This window comes from Lytechinus variegatus, chromosome 2 (genome assembly GCF_018143015.1).
Source record: "Lytechinus variegatus isolate NC3 chromosome 2, Lvar_3.0, whole genome shotgun sequence".
NCBI lineage: Eukaryota > Metazoa > Echinodermata > Echinoidea > Temnopleuroida > Toxopneustidae > Lytechinus > Lytechinus variegatus.
The window spans coordinates 41549847-41572633 of NC_054741.1; the positions used below are offsets into that span (position 1 = coordinate 41549847).

At 37.4% G+C, this 22787-nt stretch overlaps 1 protein-coding gene across 1 annotated transcript in view; it reads left to right on the plus strand.

The window, feature by feature from the left end:
* The window catches only part of LOC121408106 (phospholipid-transporting ATPase ABCA3-like), a 292368-nt gene that overhangs the window by 135236 nt on the left and 134345 nt on the right, over positions 1-22787 (plus strand). Inside the window, exons 13-15 of the mRNA XM_041599444.1 lie at positions 24-298; positions 7528-7701; positions 13522-13610. Of these exons, the coding sequence (XP_041455378.1) occupies positions 24-298; positions 7528-7701; positions 13522-13610 (538 nt within the window). The remainder of the gene's footprint in view (positions 1-23; positions 299-7527; positions 7702-13521; positions 13611-22787) is intronic.

The following is a 22787-nucleotide window of genomic DNA, read 5'->3' on the forward strand; positions in this document are numbered from 1 at the left end:
AAATCATTAACTTTCATTCTTAGATCTGGTGACCGGCATATTGTTGAAGTTCCTTCAGTTCAAAGCTATCTTCATCAAACGTTTCCTGTGTGCTCTCCGTGACAAGAAGTCTGTCATCACCCAGTTCATCCTCCCAATCATCTTTGTAATCCTTGGTATTGTCCTCCTTAAGACATCCAGTGATCCCACTGACGATAGGGCTCGTCTTCTCAACCTTAAGAACATGTCTGAGTACGCTCCGTCAGGATCAGCTAAGATCTTCTATGCCGATCTCACAGGAGATGATGATCACTTTCAGGTAGGAAATGCCCAAATCGCTCGTAAACTCACCTTTAACTTTCTTAACCTTTTTATAGATATTGCAATAAGATGAAAATTTTATCTGACCCAGGTTTTAAATAGGCATCAGAACATAAATATGGAATTTTTTTCTTCATTTTTTGCCATTCAAGTCAGAGACAAGGCCAAATCGATTACCAGTCACAGTGGCCATGATCAGTGTGACATCACTGCATACTCATCTTTTGACCATTTGGTAGAATTAGACAGGACATAGTGCTCTGCAATCTACATATTCCCATCCATACTCCTGTTCATTGACCTGATGCATAAAACAAAAACTCTGGCAATTTTTTTGCCAGAATTTTTAATGTGTTAAGTGTCAATGACATAATTTTCTTTCCAGAGTTTTTGTTTATTTGCCAGAGTTTTTATGCCCCCCGCAGACAATGTCCGGAGGGGGCATTAAGCACTGCCCCAGTCCTTCCGTCCACCCCCCACTTGGTTTCCGCGCAATTACTCAAAAAATATCAAGTGGATTCTAAAAAAATTTGGCGTGTAGGTAGATGACGCCAAAATACAGGGTAAGTTCGAATTTGGAGTCCGCAGGTCAAAGGTCACTAAATACGCAAGTTTGTTTCCATGCAATAACTCAAAAAATATTTAATGGATTTTAAAACTGTTTGTTGTGTAGTTAGAAGAGACCAAAAAAAGAGGCTTAGTTTGAAGTCAGAGTCCGCAGGTCAAAGGTCACAATAATTTATGAAATATTCAACAGATCTAAAAAAAATTTGGGTGTGTAGGTAGATGACAGCAAAATACAGGCTAAGTTTGAATTTGGAGTCCACAGGTCAAGGGTTACAGCTCATATATATGCAAGTTGGTTCAAAGGTCTAAATTTTGTTGATTATATATGTGACTCGTCACACCGAAATGAGAGAGAAGTCGCAAATTATAATTCCTAGAAATTCGACAAACTATTAAAATAGTCAAAATTTTGAAGATTTTTTTTTTTCATTTTTAGATTCTTCCATGTTTCATAATTACTCTGTGAAAAAAAATGAATGAATTTGATGACGGGAAAGTGATAAAAAAACAGTTTTTCTGCGAGTTTTTTTTTCTCGGTCAGTTCAAAATTTTTTGATACTTGGCACGCTTGACTTGATCGAATTCCGCTTCATACTAAGCTCCACCCCTAGCAACGTACACCAATGTTGATTGGCTATTCATTTAAACTCAAGTACAGCTGGCGGCATCCGCCGATTGTTCTCCCGATCGGTTCAATGAGCCTCAAAAGAAAGATCAAAAGTATCTGAAATTGAAAAGGGGGCTTCTTGACAAAAGTTAACAAACGGGATTCAACTTCTAAAAGGCTATTTCTTTGTAATAATGGTCGTTGGTACTAGGCGGGGGCGTTAGGGATAGCTTGATAGGCCTACCTGATTTAGAGTGTATAGCTTGTCTCGCGAAAAAGGTCATGCGTAAGCGCAAGGTATTTATAACACGGTTTGTTGGCGAGGATTAATTTCATAAAACATAACATGGACATGTTGAAGATTCTCTTTATTATTTGCAAGTGATCGGGATGTTTCAAAGAAAAAACTTAAATTTCAAAATAAATGGATTAAAATCCATAAAAAAGTTGTATGTTTGCGAATGTGGGTTAATTGATCTGCAATATCATTAACGAAAGAAAAAAAAAGTTCATCATGAAAGCTTTGTGGGCTTTACAATTTCTAATTATTTTTGCCTTCAATTTTTTATCATGTTTGAATCAACGATAGAGAAAGAAATAACTGTCAGAAACGACAGGATCAGTATTATACAGTGAAAATATGAGAAAAAAAATATGATACAGCTTTTATTGATTTTGTTGTCCTTTCTCTAAAATTTCCATTTTCTTCTCGTAAAATAATATCAGTGGTGTAACAGGCAGGGGGCGGGCTGCCCTTGCTGATTTCATCGCCATAATATATTTTTAAAAAGGAGGGAATTAAGAAAGGGAGCAAAAAGAGGAAAGGTAAAGAAAGAAAGCGAGGAATGGGGAAAGGAGAAATGGAAGAAAATGGAAATGGAAAAGTGAAAAAAAAACAATGGCGGATCCAGGGGGGGGCAGAGGGGGTGCGCGCACGCCCCCCCCCCCCTAATATTTGAAAAAATAAAAGGCGCCTCTTAAAAAATAAAAATAAATGAAAGAAAAGAAAAGAACATTTGACAGGGTCAAAATTTTTCAAAATGTACTTTTATGGCGCCGGTGAAGTACAAAAATATGTACGCCGCTCGGCATTACGCCCCCCTTCCCCTTTCGCCAAAAGCTGGATCCGCCTATGAAAAAGCAAGAAAAACATACAAAGCGGGAAAGGAAGGAAAGAAGTACATGTGAGAAAGAACAAATCATTCCATTATGCTAGCGTGATTAGTCAGAAAGGGAAATAAACGACAAAGATGACAAAATAGCAAACAATTAACAGCGGGGAATTAAGGTAGAATGGAATGAGTCAAAAGTTTGATTGGAATATTAACAAAACGGACGAAAAAAACAGAGAATTATAAACACAACCGGGCTGCCTTGTTTTAATGTTTGAATCATACATGTACCTGCAATTAGATTTAAAATGGCGGCTAGTTTTAAGGTTTAAAATGGAACTTGGTGATAATAATAAAAATAGACATACACAGGCTCTTCAATCAATCTTTCTATCAGAGCTTTCTTGAAATGAAGTAAACTGACAACAATAAACATCATGTCAGTTCTTTCATTAATTGATATTTATTTAAAAATCCTGTGGTGATATAAAAACAAATTCGAGGAGTTCACTTTTTCGTGGGAAATGAGTATAGAATTGGAGTCTCCAGTCAAGATACCCATGATAATGATGATTATACACCTCTGTATTGATCTTGGCAACGTCGCTTGGCGGATACGCATTTACATCGTAAAATGTCTTTAAAAGAAATTTTAAAAAGTCAATAGTAGTTCTTTTCATTCTAGCGCTTATGGCGACAAAAGAAAGAAGGGGAGAAATCCCCGTTGTTTTCCCTTTCATTCTTCGCAAAGCAGTGTAGGCCTATTGACAAGGAACAAGGTCAAGTCGATTCCAACGGCGAGATTGTAAACAAGGCCTGACCTGTGTGTGTGTGTGTATTTGGGGGGAGGGATCCAGGGGGGATTATCCCATTTTTCGATGGGATAACAGGGGAACTTTGGTGTTTTGTGCCATTTGAACTTTCTTTCAACAAACCACATCCTTCGCCTAATTTGATCATTGCCAGTATGAGAATGATGCTATCATAAGGAAAGCTATTTCTTCTTATTCATTGGTTTGATAAATTTCGAGGTAGAAAAAATCGCAATAAATCTAAAATTGAATAATGTATATCAATCATTATATGATAACTCCGTATGTCTCATATGAACTTGTAAAAGAAACATTACTTTTACACCCATTTTAAACTTTACTAGATAATTAATGTTTTTTTTCTCTCATTTAGGGGGGTCTCTCTCCTCAAAATAAATCATTCAATCTTACAAAGACTTTTGCACAAGGCTTTTGCATGTTCTCATTCTTTATCTGTTACTGTGTTAGAATGAAATATTGGTTGTGCTTGATATCGATCCGAATCAGCATTCATGTTGGAGGTGCCGTGGCCGAGTTGTGTCTGGCTATACATGGAGAGCGCGGTCCGGCGTCGATCCCCGCGGCTACGACATTTTTGCTCTTATATCCTGCATTCAGATACATGGAAATCCTTAACGCATTATTTGTAACTTGGTGTGCACCTGTTTGTTTAAAAAAGTAAAAGCGTATCTTCCCTAATCTATCCTCTGTTGGAAATAATTTTGACGGGACTTTACTCGGGTACCTCCTCGCTCTTTTTGTTGTAGAATTAAGACGTTTATGTCAAGGTTTGTTTTCTCTGCATCACTTTTAAAATCACTTTAACCCTTTTTCTATTGCCCTTTTTCATTAATATACCTTTCTGTATTTTGTACTAATTTTGAATCATTCCAATGCTGTATATCATACCCCCCCCAAAAAAAAAAATGATCAGTACGATATTGAACCCCTTTATTGAACAAATTATTTGCGTTTTTACTCTCACTGTCTCATTCTAACTTAAATATTAATAAAACATGAGCACACAAGCCATTAGTAAAGGTGAGGTAGGAATTATTTTGAAGGCCCATCTTACCGTTTTACAAGGGATAGTTTTTTTTTTAGAACATGCGGTTAAAGTTCAGGTCATAATGACTCGCTTTATAGACTACATGTCACGAGTCTGGGTGAGAGTAAACGCCATCGATATTCAAACAAGCCGATGGCACATTGAAAATCTTTGGAATACTCCCTCCTCCATGGTTTTAGGTCCAACCTTTTAACCCCGCCTTTTATTTCATTAATAAGAGAGATCATGGCATTCTTTTTTTCTTTCACGAAGATTATTATAAAACCCCGGTTTAACCAAAGATGTGTAGAAGATAATTGATTGACGTGGAACGTTGTTTCGTCTTGCAGTCGCGCATGACTTGCAGGTTGACTATTGTTCTCAATGCAGCCTCCTCATTGGTTAATTGTTTCGCCTTTTTTGGCATGCGGTTACTAGGGCATTTTGGTTAGCTCGGCGGTGGCAAAATAGATTTTTTCATGGAGCAGGGTCAAAACGGAAGTCAAACTTCGAAGGCGTTTTTCTCTTGATTTTTATTTTCAAGAGCCCACTTCTTGCATTCTAAGGCTAGTATCTCCACTAATATTTACTCTTAAGGGTCGAGTGATATATCAAATTAAAGGTAAAGAAACGGGGAATAATAATCACACAAAAAAAATCGGATTTGAAAAATTCTGACTTGTCTCTCATTTCGGTGTGACGAGTCACATATATGCATATTGGTTTCTGCATGATATTAAGTTCAATTATATTGAATGAATTTCTACTCTCGTTAAGCGGGGGCATCTGTGCCCTTTGGACACGTCAGATTTCTAGTTTATGGCAAAAATTTTATGGAACAGGCCATGGGAGATATATTCTATACTTTATGTAAGTGTTGCACAAAGATGTATTCAAATGCCTAGTTGCCTGCGATATAAAAGGATGAAAGGATGAATGACCGCCGCATCTGTCAGATCATTCCAAGAGGATGTGCACTACTGCGCATTGATCAATAAGATTGTGTGTTGCATATCATGTAAGATTAGGCATTTAACCCCAAGACAAGGGGGGGGGGGCTGACCGCCGCTTCGGTCAGATCATTCCAAGAGGATGTGCACTACTGCGCATTGATCAATAAGATTGTGTGTTGCATATCATGTAAGATTAGGCATTTAACCCCAAGACAAGGGGGGGGGGCTGACCGCCGCATCGGTCAGATAATTCCAAGAGGATGTGCACTACTGCGCATTGATCAATAAGATTGTGTGTTGCAGATCCAAAATTATGCAACATTTCATAAGTGCATGCAGACGCCAAATTGCTCATAAACGTAAATGTGTGTACAAATTCAATGTAAATAGTATTTTTAGCCAAAATTCATTAATGTATAACTGTTTTTCATTTTACTGATTGAAATGAATTAATTTCATCTTGTTTATGGTCAAAATAAAGTCCCCGAAAATTTCCATTGAAAAAAACAAGTAAAAAAATGTTCATGAAATACATAAGAATTTTAGAAAACATTAATATAAATAAGAAAATAGATGTGATGTTGATGTTTTTTCTGAAGTACATATGATCAGATTCCTATAAAGAGTCTGTGAACCAAAAAATAGAATTTTTGTGGCATTATTTGCTTAATTTGGTTAATGCATTCATTTAAAAAACTGATATTTTCTTTCAATTGAATATTGCTTCTTGTTAATATTAATTTTTCCGTGCTTTATTATGACTATTTTATTGTTTTGTAAATCTTGAATGTATCACCTTTGTAGATGTTGTGTTGCATATTTATCTTGAATGCAGAAATAAAATAAAATCAATCAACTAAGAGCAAACTTGATTTTATTCATGAATAAGCATTTTTTCTTTTAATATCACCTTTATTCAAACAAAACAAAGGGAAGTTACAAACAATGAAAATAAGTCCAGGTGACTTGTTTTCTTAGGACGAAGTACAGGACTAATAAAAATTACAGATACAAAATATATAACATATCACAATCAAATTTACATAAAACGATTATACATGGTGATTTCAGAAAAAAAAAATGAAATAGATCAAGCACACTCCCTTACAACTGAAATGAAGAGAGGATTGAGGAGACATAGGAAGAGTGAACTTTATGAAGAGAAATAGGTGGAAAAATTTTAACGAGTGAAAAGAAGGGGAAAACAGGATAAAAGGAGAAGGCAGAGAAGGAGAAGGAGAATGAAGAAAAAGAAGATTGAGAAGAAGTAAGGGAGTGCAATACAAAGTTTTGTGAATGGGATATTGCATTATTGGCATATAATTTACTTCTTTACAAAAATCATCTACCTACTTATACATCCAGAAGACTAGATGAGCTGACAAGATATCATGGATGTATGAGAAGGTAAATAGTACAGGGAGAGAGAAAGAGAGGGAGTGAGAGGGAGAGAGGTGAGAAGAAAAAAAAGGGGGAGAGAAAGAGAAAGATAAAAAGAGGGTTGAGAGAAAGAGGGATGGAATAATATCAGCGAGATTTTTCTCAAAATTTGATCTTAAAGTTTTTTAGATTATGCAATGGGTGCAATTTTTTGTGGTGATAGCACCATCTACAGCCGAGATCATAAGGGGGGCAGAATTGCCCCCCCCCCCTCGTCTTCTTAGGTGTCAAAATGGCCCATTCTATTTAGGGTTAAGTGCAACTCTAGGTCATACTCAAACCTTTGTGAAACCATCCCTTGTCAATATTGTAAAAAACATCTAATTCCAATTCTCTTGAAAAATCAGATTGCAGATAATTGCACATTGTGAAGAAGGCTTTAGTAACCAAATTGTTAATTGTAGCTATATATTTGTCTCCATTTGGTGCATATATTCTTCTTTTTTAATGAGAGTGCCGTTGATTGGTTCAAGAACAATAAAACATTAATTCTCTAGAGTGATTTCTTTTCTGTTTCTCTTAAATGTCCATTGTTTAAACATTGATTTACTTGTTTTCACCATTAGTCTGATCACTGATTCTTGAGAGCGCTTTTTTATCTTATACTCAGAATATGTTTCTCTGATGTCAGCTCCAGTTGCGATGATATGTGACTGATTGTTCACATGTTTCTTTTTTTTTCTGACAGTATCTGGAGCCTTTGATGATGTCGTTAACAGTGACTCCAATTAACATCACATCAATCTTACTGGATACAATAGCAAATAATTCAGGGGACCTGATCAACGGTGCTACTAGAACATCCAATTCAGATTGCTGTGGGTACACGGAAATGGTCCTCAATGAATACTGTCAAGAATTTGTGAGTTGGACTTTATCCTGTCAGGTTTCATTATTTCATAAGTAGGAGGATTTAATATTTGCTAGATGCTTTTTTCCCTCACCCACCAGAGATGAAGGTGAGACTAAAGGATCCAAATGTCCATCCGACTTGCGTCTATTACAAACATTATGATACATAACTCTGCAACCATAAGTCACTTTTCAATTAAACTTGGGATGTAGATGTACTTAAGGTATTTGCATATTATGGTGCAGTCAGAGGTCACATGGTAGGGTCAAAGGTCATTTTGAGGTCAACGTTCATGTTGAACGTGCAAACACTCTATTTTATAACACATAACTGCAACTTTGTCTCACTTTTAAACCAAACTTCAAAAACCCTGTTCTCATTTTTTTCTCCTTATAAAATGCTAAATATGACACTACTCTTTCCAAAGCCCCCTGCTACTGCACCCACAAATACATTTAAACTTCCCATATGTAAAATATCAGTACAATAATGTCATATCAAAGGGGTGGAGTAGGTACAGGGGAAGGTGAAAGGAAGTATCGTTTCATGAAATGGCCCTTTAAAAATTTTACTTGGTTTTACACTCAATACAGAGATATTTCATAATGAGTTTTCAATACAATTCTTTTGCGTGGCAAAGGAGATCATGATATTTCTAGTTATTTTCACAAGGAGGCAAGACACAATGTTGCTAATGCCTTGTCAATTTGTATTGGTTTCATATTCATTCTGTTCCCAATTTAAGTTCAATATTTTGTATTCATGTTGACTCTTGTACACGTTTGTCAGTCACATCATTTTTATGCCCCCGCAGATGAAGTCCAGAGGGGGCATTAAGTGTTGCCCCTGTCCTTCCTTCCGTCCACCCACTTGGTTTCCATGCAATAACTAAAAAAATATTTAATGGATTTAACAAAAATTTGGTGTGTAGGTAGATGACACCAAAATACAGATTGGGTCAAATTCGGAGTAGGCAGGTCAAAGGTCACAGCTCATTAAATATGCAAGTTGGTTTCTGCGCAATATATTGAAAAATATGTAATGATTTTTGTCTCACTTGCATAGCAGAGTAAGACTATAGGCGCCACTTTTCTGATGGCGGCGGCGGCGTCAACACCAAATCTTAACCGAAGGCTAAGTTTAAACTTAAAACGTATATGGACCTAGGTCATGAAACTTGGCCATAAGGTCAATCAAGTATCACTTAATATCCTGCCTGAGTTTCATGTCACATGACCAAGGTCAAAGGTCATTTAGGGTCAATGAACTTAGACCATGTTGGGGGAATCAACGTCAAAGTCTTAACCCTATCTAGGCCGGGGTATTTTGGGAGTTCATATGGCCGGGGGGGGGCCTCCCAGGCCCCCCCCTAAGATCTCGGCCGTCGACCGCGCGATCGCGCCGAAAATTGGCACGCGAGTTGCCTGGGACATAATCTACAAGATCGTATAGTAATTTATTTCATGCGAATTGCTATTACGTGATTATGCTAATTTATGCGTAATTAGTATGCGAAATCATACTTTTTCCTCTAACTCCCTAAATAAAGCTCCAAATGTACTAATTCTTGGTATAGAAACTCTTTGTGCTGTTCTTAGCAAATGAACATGAAAAAAATTGCGATATCAAATCATTTTCTTATGTATTATATTGTTTTTTGCAATTTCTTATGTATTTCTTTGTTTTTTGACCTTTTGTTTTTCATTGTTTTTTCAATGAAATTTGTTGGGGACTCTTCTGTGATCATAAAAAGTATAAAATAATTACATTTAGACCAGCAAAACTAAAAATAATCATGCATTTATGAATTTTGGTTGAAAACACAATTTGCATTGACTTTGTACACAAAATCACGTTTTTGAGCAATTTTTGGTCTGACATGCACTTACATAATGTTGCGTAATTTCGGAACCACGTACCCGGGTGACGCAAAATTGATCTCAAAAGTTGCGCAAGACTTGAAAGTAAAAAGTCAGTGAGCGGCGCGGTCAAAAAATTTCGTGCAGCGAAAATATCGCACAATTTGTTGAGGCCCCCCCCGGCCTAGATAGGGTTAACCTAAGATTAAGTTTTTGAAATGTCATCATAACTTAGAAAATATATGGAGTTAGTTCATGACACTTGGACATAAGGTTTATCAAGTATCACTGAATATCCTGCATGAGTTTCATGTCACATGACCAAGGTCAAAGGTCATTTATGGTCAATGAACTTTGGCCAAGTTGGGGTATTTGTTGAACTACCATCATAATTTTGAAAGTTTATGGATCTGATTCATAAAACTTAGACATAAGAGTAATGGAGTATCACTGAACATCCTGTGCAAGGTTTAGGTCACATGACCAAGGTCAAAGCTCATTTAAGGTCAATGAACTTTTGCCATGTTGGGGGTATTTGTTGAATGACCATCATAACTCTGAAAGTGTATTGGTCTACTTCATAGAACTTGGTCATAAGTAGTGCTGCAGCTGAACCGCCGAACTGAACGGAAGTTCGCCGAACTTGGCACTTCCATACCGAACCGAACGCAAAGGCCTGGTTCGGAAGTTCGGTAAAAAAAAAAAATGTTAATATGCAATGCGTAAATGCGATGACTTCGTAGATTTAAGTATAAAATTAAAAAAAAATATATTGGTTAGTGATTGTGCACAAAGAGAATTCCACTCAATATACTTTTAAAATCCCCTATGATAGCTCCCATCTTGTCTTTGATTGAACTGTTATCAACTTAAGAATATTTTATTAACATAAATATATTTTTTCTTGATAAAATGAGGGGACATTTTTAAGCTAAACTCGGTATAAAAATGTGGTGTAATTACGTATTGCCGTAATCGATCGTGATCGTAATCGGACCTAATCATTTTGTATTTAATAAAGAAAAAGAACCAGACATAAATTCATTCCTTGTAAATGACAAAGTATGACAGTTTCGGTCTCGTGTTTGAATGAATTTTTATCATTTTCAATTTTTTTTATAAACATGAATATATTTTTTTCCTTATAAAATGTGGGGACATTTTATGCTTAACGCAGTTAAAAAGTGTAGTTGAATTAAAATTCCCATTCCGAACTTGAAATGTTTTTCCGTTGTCAATATTTTCTTAAAAGTGGTTTAATCTGGTCAATTACTGAAAATGAAATGATAAATTATCAGTTCCGTCTTAGTTCTGACGATCAACGCCGAGTGATTTCACAACACTAAAATACACAGTACAGTCCCATGTACTCATTTTCGTGTTGGAAATATGTTTGAAGTCACGTAACGTCGATCTTTCTGGACCAAGAATGGACTGATATTTCATCTTTTTAAAGTAATTCATTGACCAGATTTTACCACTTTTCAGAAAATAGGGACTTTCTAAAACACTCATATTCTTTGGAATGTGAATTTTACCAGTATAAGAACAGTTGAGTGGAGGTTGTTTGTCTACTGTTTCGACATTCCAGATCAACACTTTCCAATTTGAGAAGCTGCATTGGCAATGACATCGTAATCGATCATGATCATAGCTATATGAAATAATCATGAAAAAAAATATTCTGATCTTTGTAATTCTGTTTCTGTCCTGATTCTCTCATTATCAATATTTTTTTCCTTTTTTTTTTTAATTTTCATTTTAAAAATGAAAGTAGAAATGACTATTATTTTTTGTTTAAAAATTAAAACAAAAGAAAGGTCAACAATTTTCATAACTATTCTTTTTAGAAACAAAATTTATTATAAATATATGACAGATCATCCTGGAGATCACTTGTTTGTGAGTCGGTTTTTTTTTTTTTTACATGTTAAATTTAATTTGGCATAAATTGCCGAACCCCGAACCGAACCAAAGTTCAGAAAAAAATTGCCGAACCCGAACGTGCCGCCTGACTAGCAGCACTAGTCATAAGAGTAGTCAGGTATCACTGAACATCTTGTGCAAGTTTCAGGTTACATGACCAAGCTCAAAGGTCATTAAGGTCAATGAACTTTGATCAAGTTTGGGGTATTTGTTGAATTGTTGTCATAACTTTCAAAGTTTTATGGATATAGTTTATGAAATGTGGACATAGGGGTAATCAAGTATCACCGACAAGTCATAGGTCTCATGATCAAGGTCAAATGTCATTAAGGGTCAATGAACGTAGTATTGTATCATTGTATGAATTGTATTTTTTTTTTTTTTTTAGTAGTTTTCTAAGTTAGCACTACTGCTATACAGTGCGTATAAAAAAAAACGGGACAGTTTTGAAAAGTCTATAAAAAATTTGTTTCAAATTATTATATCTATATTTTGATGTTAATAGATGCTCTGATATCTTATCTTTGAAATGGAATTTAAAAAGATATATTTTGTTCATGCTTGAGCGAACATGGGACGTTTTTGTCAGGGGTTCAAAAAGAGGTTTGTGCCAAAATGGTAGAAATGAGAAATTTGATGATTAGACTTTTGGCCAATCAGCAGACTTCCTCTCAATCTTTTCATTATCTTTGCCATAATTTTCAAATTATGATGTCAAATTTCACTTACAAATTTATTTATTTACCTGAATTATTTTGTTTTTCATTTAAACTTCTTTTACCTTTGAATTTTCCTTCATAAGAAAAGAAGACTTTTTGTCAACCCAAGTAAGAAGATTTGCATTATTAATTGGGAGAATTTGTAATCATTCAAATCCTTTTATTATGTGAAACAAATTATGTTATGGTACCTATGAGAGACATGAATCCTATTTTCAAGGGGTTAGTGAATCCATCAAGTTTAATTATGTGCTTGGCAGGACCAACAGGAAAGGATTCATGTCTTTCAATGGCAATGATGTAGCCTATTGAGTCGATTTTGAAGGAGATGTTGTGAAGCGAGCAAGCAGAACATTTCCACTTTTTTATTAAAATATACAATTTTGTGATTTTGACATAATATTCAGAAAATGGTATCATATTTCACTTTCTATGTTTTCTGTGATTTTCCTTTTCACTTTTTTCTTGGTCTTGATTTTTTAATTTATTCATTTTTTTTTGGGGGGGGGTAGGCACCCTGATCCCCCACCCATCAGTATGCCACTGTTCAAAGGTACCATAACCTTTGTAGTACATAATGAAAGGATTTGAAAAAAATGGCGCTCTCCCATACTTCGGTTGAAAAAATAATTGTTTTTGCTTAGAGAAGGAATATTCAAAGCTGAAAGAGAACATATTAAAAATGAACAACAGAACTATTCAATTAAATAAGTAGATTAGGAAATGAATTTTGACCGCATAATTCGAAAATTATGGCAAAGATAATGAAAAGGTTAAGAGGAAGTCTGCTGATTAGCAAGAAGTCCAACCATCATATTTATCATTGTATGCCATTTTGGCGCAAGCCTCCTTTTTAACCCCACACAAAAACATTCCGTGTTCGCTCAAGCATGAACGAAACTAAATAATTTTGATGACATTTGAAGGATAAGACCTCAGAGCACCTATTGACACCAAAATATAGAGATCATAATTTGAAACAAAAATTTTATAGATTTTTCAAATCTGTCCTGTTTTTTTTTTATACGCACTGTATTGAATGGTGTAATGCAGGTGACACTGCTAGAGGCATTCCACTTGTTTTTAACCATTGCTCTTGAAATCTGACACAAACATTCATCTTGGATAAGGATATGCAAGGTTCACTTTCCAAGTGTGTTGGAAAATGGGCTGCCATGGTAACAACATATGGTGGAGGTATTGATCACCTTTAGTGTTATTTCTTGTATGGCCTGTGTTTCTTGTTATGTGATACATGTACATTATAATTGTGTTGTGACAATATTTTAAAGTTTGTTTGACCTGTATGTTACCTGTATCCCTAGTTGTACAATGATGGTGCTGGAAGAACAATATGTGATGATGTTACAACCTTTGGCTATTACAACTGTCCAACCTGTGTTGCTGATACTGAGTGAGTATTCCCATGATCAATTTTTGTACCAAAATATATTGTATTTCCAACAATATGCAAACATGAATCCCCTCATGTTAATTAAGGCCAAAGTTAAACTACAAAAAGTGTGTATAAAAATGCTTCATGATCTGTCATAATTGTAGAATTACATGGAAATCATATGTCCATGTATTATTCAAGTTTGATGGAAATCTATTGGCAAGGATGCCACCCGTTCCCTTCTTAGCAGGACTTCATACGGATTTACATGTATCGTTACGCGAATGTGATGTACTAATAAATAGTTCTGGTCAATGTAAATTCCTATATGTTGTAATGCTAATAGCGTTAATACTCCCTTGCATAGATCGGCACTTGCCCAAACTCACATGCCAATCACCTAATCAGTCACTGAAACCAGACAAAAGAAGGATGGAGCACTATGATGATTGGAAGCATGCTTTACATGTACTTCAATAACTAGGATACACCTACTTGATTTATGCTAGTTATGCTAATCCCTGCGTCTTGCTGCAGAGATTATTGTACTCTGACGTCCATCTTCCTCTTTCGCTTTTGCAATGCACTGTGAACGGTTGCCAGATAAGTGCTCTCCCAAAACTTTTACGTTTTCTCGCATTTTGGTAGCTTTTATTTCATTTTTCACAATTTCAATCTTACTGTCTGAAAATTTAGTAATTTTACGGCTTCTCATTTTGTGATTGTGTTGCTTTGCATCACGTTGCCTGTACAGGCGGAGCGCCCATGACTTCTCCGCCCGTAGGTTCCGCGCTCTTCACCTTGCATTGATAGTGTTTTTGTGCGACACCTGAGTTCATTTTTCTTGTCTCGTTTTGAATTTTATTCTCGTCTTTTCTTGAATTATTTCTCGTCCTTCCTACTTCCCCCCAGGCGGAATTGGTTCGGCGTTGCTGATTAATTATTGGAATTGAAACTTTTTCAGCTTCTCTTACAGAGTTAGCATCTTATTTCATTTCTGAAATAGTTAATTCGCCTTAATTTATGTAAAAAAATTCTTACAGGCGGGCTTCTTAATTCTGTCTGGTGTGTGTGATGTTAGCATGGATCCCAGGAAGCCTATTGATTTTGAGGTCAAAAGGTCAAGATCACACTGACATGTTTTCATCTTACCCTTCTGAGGTCCTTGTAAACTTGATAACTTTAGTTTAACTTAACCTATGCTCATTTAATTTGGTGCTTAAGATACTAGCATGGATCCCAGGAAGGCTAACGATTTTAAGGCCACAAAGGTTAAGATCACAGTGACGTGTTTTCATCTTCTTACCCTTCTGAAGTCCTTGTTAACGCGATAAATTTAGTTGAACTTAACCTAGGCTCATATACGGTACCATAAGTAACGGTCTATTAATCTCACATTTTCTCGTCGGGATAGAAGCAAAAGTCAGGGGTGCGGCTCATCCACGATGATAGGTCTGAGCAGATTCGGCCTGAAAAAAAAAAATCCATTCCCCCCTGAACAACATGATATTTGATGTCTGTTATGATTATTAGCCTAGAGAAAGACTGAAGAAAACAATAATCAGCAGCCCGTCGTAACCTGTTCTGAACATGTACCATAGACGTCTGCCAGTTCACAACATTGGGTGGCCGGGCGTAGCTGCCTAGGGCAATGCCATTTAGAGGGGTATGAGCCGCGGGTAAACGGAAGTGATTATAACGATCTTAATCAAGAATTGTCCATAAAAGTTTGATTATCGAATGCACCTATCTTCATGAAACTAATTGCGAATTTATTCTTAAGTCATTGATTCAAAGCAGCGAAGTTCCCTGGCAAAGTTCAAACAGACGCCAAGCAACTCGGTAATATTTTGTTACAGCTGAGCGTAGAGTTAGAGCTTGTGTTGTGGATAAGGTGCAACTTAATCTTATTTAGGCCGGGGTTTTTTGAGAGTTCACATGGGGGGGGGGGGCCTCCCAGGCCCCCCCCCATGAGATCTCGGCTGTTGATGGCGTGATCACGCTGAAAATTGGCATGCGGATTGTCATGGACATAATCTACAAAACTTTATAGTAATTTATTTCATGCAAATTGCTATTATGTAATTAGTATGCAAAATCATACTTTTTCCTCTAACTCCGTAAATAAATCTCCAAATGGTCTAATTTTTGGTATAGAAAGCCTTTGTGGTGTTCTTAGCAAGAGTACATGAACAAAATTGTGATATCAAATCATTTTCTCATGTTGTTATTAGCAATTTCTTATGTATTTCCTTGTTTTTTTACCTTTTGTTTTTCATTGTTTTTTCAATGAAATTTGTTGGGGACTCTTCTGAGATCATAAAAAGCATAGAAAATATATATTTAGACAAGCAAAACTAAAAATAATCATACATTTATGATTTTGGGTTGAAAATACAATTTGGATTGACTTTGTATACAAAATCATGTTTATGAGTAATTTTTGGTCCTACATATGCACTTACATAATGTTGCGTAATTTTGTAACCACGTTCCTGGGCGATGCAAGATTGGTCTCAAAAGTTACACAATACTACGCAAGTAAAAGTCAGCGAGTGGCGTGGTCAAAAACATTCGCGTGGCAAAAATATTGCGCAAAACGTTTAGGGGGCCCCCTGGCCTAGGTAGGGTTAAGCTGGCGCTATTTATTTTATTTTCCCCCCTCGCTCCTGTTGTGAAATTACTGCCCGCGTGCCAGCTTATTATTTTTTTTTCCTATTGGCATTTCATAAGATACCACCACACATGAGAGACTGCATGCACAAAAAAATTGCCAATTTCTTTGTTTCTTGAACCTTGTAATCCTTCTTCCCATATTCATGCTCAGACATTAAATGCTAGACAAAGTCTGAAAGTGAAAGTGAGATTGTGATACGGAAATTTGAATGTTTCTTCACCTATGGCGGGAAAGAAATGGAAGCATAATTTGATGATATTGTGATGTGATGTACCGGTACCGTATCATACTTTGTAATGTACAAGAACTGCAGTGCTCTGTTTGTGTGTGTATCACTGTGCGGTGAGTGTGTAACTAAGTGGCCAACAATGTCGGAACCTTTCTTTCTTGCTATCATTTGCAGATGAATTCATCAAGGAACAGCAGATTTCCGTATACCGGTAATCTCTTTTGATACTTTGAAATCTTGAACGTTAATTTTCGTTTCTTGGTACCTCAAATATGCATGTACATGTGAGAAGGATTTAGAGAGAGAATGTGATGATTTTTTTTTGTGTGTGTGTGATAACTCCGAAGTTGGGGGTGCGGTTAATCCAAGGGTGTGGTTTATAGTCTGTTACTTATGGTAATTTGGTGTGTAGGATGCTAGCACAGATTTCAGCAAATTCTATTGATTTTGAGGTCAGAAGGTCAAAGGCGAATTCGCCACCTTCCACTTTTCTTGCTTGACCAATAACACCATTTTCCATGTTACAGTCGGATGTATTATGTGCTCGCCTTAGCGACACTCTTGCTGTATCTAAAGTAGACATTTTCAAAGATGGTTTGATGATATTAGTGTGAGCCCCTAATGGAACATACATATCAATCAATTTGAAGACTGCGTGTACATCTTTGGTTTTGCAAGATTTTATTAACTTGATTTCAGTTGCTCTGAGTATATAAGTAGGATTTATTCATGTTTTGATGATATAAAGTTGATAAAATCTTTTGAGTCATATAAATAAGAGTTCCTCAACAAAAAAAATGTTAATCATTTGTACATGTTTCAATGGAAGTGATTTAAATCAATGATTTAAAAAAAAACTCATGATTTAAATCGCGATTTAAATCACATAATTTGAAATCAACATGATTTGAATCAGCCAACTCTGTATCAAGTATCACAGATCATTGTATCCCCGAACAGAGTTTGGAGGATACTATGGATTTGGCCTCGTCGCGCTGCTGCCGCGTCCACCACCGCCGCCGAGATTTCCTTGTGAGTGCTCTATTAGCTGCATTTCTTCTCCGATCGTCTTCAAATTTGGCATAAAGGCTGAGTATGGTATAGCGTCAAAGGGCCTTTTTCAGGTCAACATTAAAGTTTACATGCAAGACTCTTATGACACCTAACTCTGCAACCGTAAGTCACTTTTCAACCAAACTTGGATGGTAGATGGACTTGGGGAACCTACATGTTATGCTGCAGTAAAAGGTCACATGGTAAGGTCAAAGGTCATTTTCAGGTCAACGTTAACGTTTACACGCAAGACTCTCTTATGACACCTAACTCTGCAACCGTAAGTCACTTTTCAACCAAACTTGGATGGTAGATGGATTTGGGGTACCTGCATATTATGTTGCAGTCGGAGGTCACATGGTAAGGTCAAAGGTCATTTTCAGGTCAACTTTAAAGTGTACATGAAGGACTCTTCTGACACCTAACTCTGCAACCATAAGTCACTTTTTAACCAAACTTGGATGGTAGATGGATTTGGGGAACCTGCATGTTATGGTGCAGTCGGAGGTCACATGGTAAGGTCAAAGGTCATTTTCAGGTCAGCGTTAAAGTTTACATGCAAGACTCTCTTATGACACCTAACTCTGCAACCGTAAGTCACTTTTCAACCAAACTTGGAAGGTAGATGGACTTGGGGGTACCTGCATGTTATGCTGCAGTCGAAGGTCACATGGTAAGGTCAAAGGTCATTTTAGGTAAACGTTAAAGTTTACATGCAAGACTCTCTTAACCCTATCTAGGCCGGGGTATTTTGGGAGTTCCTATGGCCGGGGGGGGCCTCCCAGGCCCCCCCCTAAGATCTCGGCCGTCGACCGCGCGATCGCGCCGAAAATTGGCACGCGGGTTGCCTGGGGCATAATCTACAAGATTGTATAGTAATTTATTTCATGCGAATGGCTATTAAGTGATTATGCTAATTTATGCGTAATTAGTATGCGAAATCATACTTTTCCCTCTAACTCCCTAAATAAAGCTCTAAATGTACTAATTTTTGGTATAGAAACTCTTTGTGGTGTCCTTAGCAAGTGTACATGAAAAAAATTGTGATATCAAATCATTTTATGTATTATATTGTTTTTTGCTATTTCTTATGTATTTCATTGTTTTTTTACCTTTTGTTTTTCACTGTTTTTTCAATGAAATTTGTTGGGGACTCTTCTCTGATCATAAAAAGCATAAAATGAATACATTTAGATTAGAAAAACTAAAAATAATCATTCATTTATGAATTTTGGTTGAAAACACAATTTGCATTGACTTTGTACACGAAATCACGTTTTTGAGCAATTTCCGGTCTGACATGCACTTACATAATGTTGCGTAATTTCGGAACCACGTACCCGGGTGACGCAAAATTGGTCTCAAAAGTTGCGCAAGACTTGAAAGTAAAATGTCAGCGAGCGGCGCGGTCAAAAAATTTCGCACGGCGAAAATATCGCGCGATTCGTTGAGGGGGGGCCTCCGAGGCCCCCCCCGGCCTAGATAGGGTTAAGACACCTAACTCTGCAACCGTAAGTCACTTTTCAACCAAACTTGGAAGGTAGATGGACTTGGGGGTACCTGTATGTTATGCTGCAGTCGAAGGTCACATGGTAAGGTCAATGGTCATTTTTCAGGTCAACGTTAAAGTTTACACGCAAGACTCTCTTATGACACCTAACTCAGCAACCGTGAGTCACTTTTCAACCAAACTTGGATGGTAGATGGATTTGGGGTACCTGCATATTATGTTGCAGTCGGAGGTCACATGGTAAGGTCAAAGGTCATTTTCAGGTCAACTTTAAAGTGTACATGAAGGACTCTTCTGACACCTAACTCTGCAACCATAAGTCACTTTTTAACCAAACTTGGATGGTAGATGGATTTGGGGTACCTGCATGTTATGGTGCAGTCGGAGGTCACATGGTAAGGTCAAAGGTCATTTTTAGGTCAGCGTTAAAGTTTACATGCAAGACTCTCTTATGACACCTAACTCTGCAACCGTAAGTCACTTTTCAACCAAACTTGGAAGGTAGATGGACTTGGGGGTACCTGCATGTTATGCTGCAGTCGAAGGTCACATGGTAAGGTCAAAGGTCATTTTAGGTAAACGTTAAAGTTTACATGCAAGACTCTCTTAACCCTATCTAGGCCGGGGTATTTTGGGAGTTCCTATGGCCGGGGGGGGGCCTCCCAGGCCCCCCCCTAAGATCTCGGCCGTCGACCGCGCGATCGCGCCGAAAATTGGCACGCGGGTTGCCTGGGGCATAATCTACAAGATTGTATAGTAATTTATTTCATGCGAATCGCTATTAAGTGATTATGCTAATTTATGCGTAATTAGTATGCGAAATCATACTTTTCCCTCTAACTCCCTAAATAAAGCTCTAAATGTACTAATTTTTGGTATAGAAACTCTTTGTGGTGTCCTTAGCAAGTGTACATGAAAAAAATTGTGATATCAAATCATTTTATGTATTATATTGTTTTTTGCTATTTCTTATGTATTTCATTGTTTTTTTACCTTTTGTTTTTCACTGTTTTTTCAATGAAATTTGTTGGGGACTCTTCTCTGATCATAAAAAGCATAAAATGAATACATTTAGATTAGAAAAACTAAAAATAATCATTCATTTATGAATTTTGGTTGAAAACACAATTTGCATTGACTTTGTACACGAAATCACGTTTTTGAGCAATTTCCGGTCTGACATGCACTTACATAATGTTGCGTAATTTCGGAACCACGTACCCGGGTGACGCAAAATTGGTCTCAAAAGTTGCGCAAGACTTGAAAGTAAAATGTCAGCGAGTGGCGCGGTCAAAAAATTTCGCACGGCGAAAATATCGCACGATTCGTTGAGGGGGGGCCTCCGAGGCCCCCCCCGGCCTAGATAGGGTTAAGACACCTAACTCTGCAACCGTAAGTCACTTTTCAACCAAACTTGGAAGGTAGATGGACTTGGGGGTACCTGTATGTTATGCTGCAGTCGAAGGTCACATGGTAAGGTCAAAGGTCATTTCCAGGTCAATGTGAAAGTTTACATGCTAGACTCTCTTGTGACACCTAACTCAGCAACCGTAAGTCACTTTTCAACCAAACTTGGATGGTAGATGGACTTGGGGGACCTACATGTTTTGCTGCAGTCAGAGGTCACATGGTAAGGTCAAAGGTCATTTTCAGGTCAACTTTGAAGTTAACATGCTAGACACTCTTTCTCCGCAACCATAAGTCACTTTTCAACCACACATGGATGGTAGATGGACTGGGGTACCTGCATACTAGGGTCATTGTCGCCATGATTGTATTTTTTTGGTCAAATTTCTGTGTGAGCTCTATATATCGCAATGACGGATGACGCCGTGGGTTCGGGGGATACATGTGCTCGGCTGCGCGACCCGCCGAGCATCTCTCATTACGAAAATTTCCCGTTTGATTCTCGACCGCACTTCGGACTGCAAACTGCGGTCGTATACCCCGTTTTTCGTTTGGAAAATCTCAAACAACATTTCCAACCCCGATAAACCCATCTTGGCCAGGTAATTCCCTTGTCTCAATTTCACCACCACAGGCCAGCTAAACGAGCGTTGAGCCAAGGACGAAATGATAAACAACAGCTGTGCTATTACGTAAGACTTGTCTGCCTGTAGAAGGATCTTCGGAATGAAATTATTGTATTCGATATTAATCACGTTTTCAAAGGCATATTACATTCAGACATCCAGTACTATTCCATTTTCAATTTCGAACGAAGAAAATCGACCTAGAAATAAGGAAAGTACCGTAAGTAACGGTGTATTAACCGCACCTTTTTCTCGGCGGGATAGAAGCAAAAGTTGGGGTGCAGTTTATACACGGTGACGGGTCTGAGCCAGCCCGCCGTAACCCCTCCCGTACATGTACGATGTCTGCCAGTTCACAACACATCGAGTGGCCGGGCGTAGCCGCCCAGGCAATGTCGTTTAGAGAGGTATGAGCCGCGGGTAATGGGAAGCGATTATTACGAACTTAATTAAATGTTGTCCATAACAAACGCACCCACCTTTATGACACTAATTTTGACTTTATTCTCGATTCAAAGTAGTGAAGTTCCCTGGCTAATTTAAAAGAGACGCCAAGCATACTCGGTAATATTTTGTCACCGCTGAGCGAGCTGAGAGTTGAGTGAGCTAAGAGATTGCGTTGTAATGTGGTCATAGTGCGACTTAAGCTGGCGCTATTCAAAGTCCCGTTTCGCTTGTTTATTTCCTTCCTGTTTGCTTTTCATAAGATACCATGTAAAAATTAACCACACACGAGAGAGACGGCACGAAGCTGTAAAAAACAACTGGAAAAAATGTCAATTTCTTTGTTTCTTGAACCTTCCTGTAATCCCGTATCCAAAATTCATGCTAAGACATCAAATTTCTGAAAGTGATTGTGAGGTTTTGATGCAAGAAATGTGAATGTTTCTTCCTCCTACGCTGGGAAAGACACAGATTATAATTTGATAAGATGTACTGGCATGACTGGTACTGTATCGTAGTTTGCAATGTAATGGCAGTGCTGTGTGTGTGTACACTGTGACTGTGAGGTGAGTGAGTGTGTAAGTTGCCAATATTGTCGGGACCGTTCTTTCTAACATTTGTAGATGAATTGATCAAGAACAGCAGATTTCCGCATACCGGTAATCTCTTTGGATACTTTGAAATCTTAAAAACCTAGATCATTTGTTTCTTCGTACCTCAAATATGCATGAAAATGTGAGAAGAATTTTTTTTTTTTTTTGTCCAAAGTTGGGGGTGCGGTTAATACACGGGTGCGGTTAATACACCGTTACTTACGGTATGCGGAATAAAAATTACGGTATGCTTAGCATGCAAGGACCGCGATGCATCCCATCTAGTTTCTGTCCGTACAGCAAGAAAATATGGGATGCATGCCGTTCACTCGTGCAACGATACAGTCTTAACGAAAGAAAGGAAGGAAGAAAGGAAGGAAGGAAGGAAGAGAGAGAAAGAAAGGAAGGAAGAGAGAGAGAAAGAAAGAAAGAAAGAAAAAGAAAGAAAGAAAGAAAGGAAGAAAAAAGTTTCTATCAACGCATGTATACATGGAATTCCATGCACTCACCAGAACTACACACATTGCAATCCATCGTGTGTGGCCCCCTGCTGTGACCGTTGATGCTGGGGTGTAACGTCTTCGGACCGAGGTCAAGAAACAGGTGTTTCTATACTTAAATTTCATGCTTGAGGGCAATTGGGTTTTGAGAAGAGA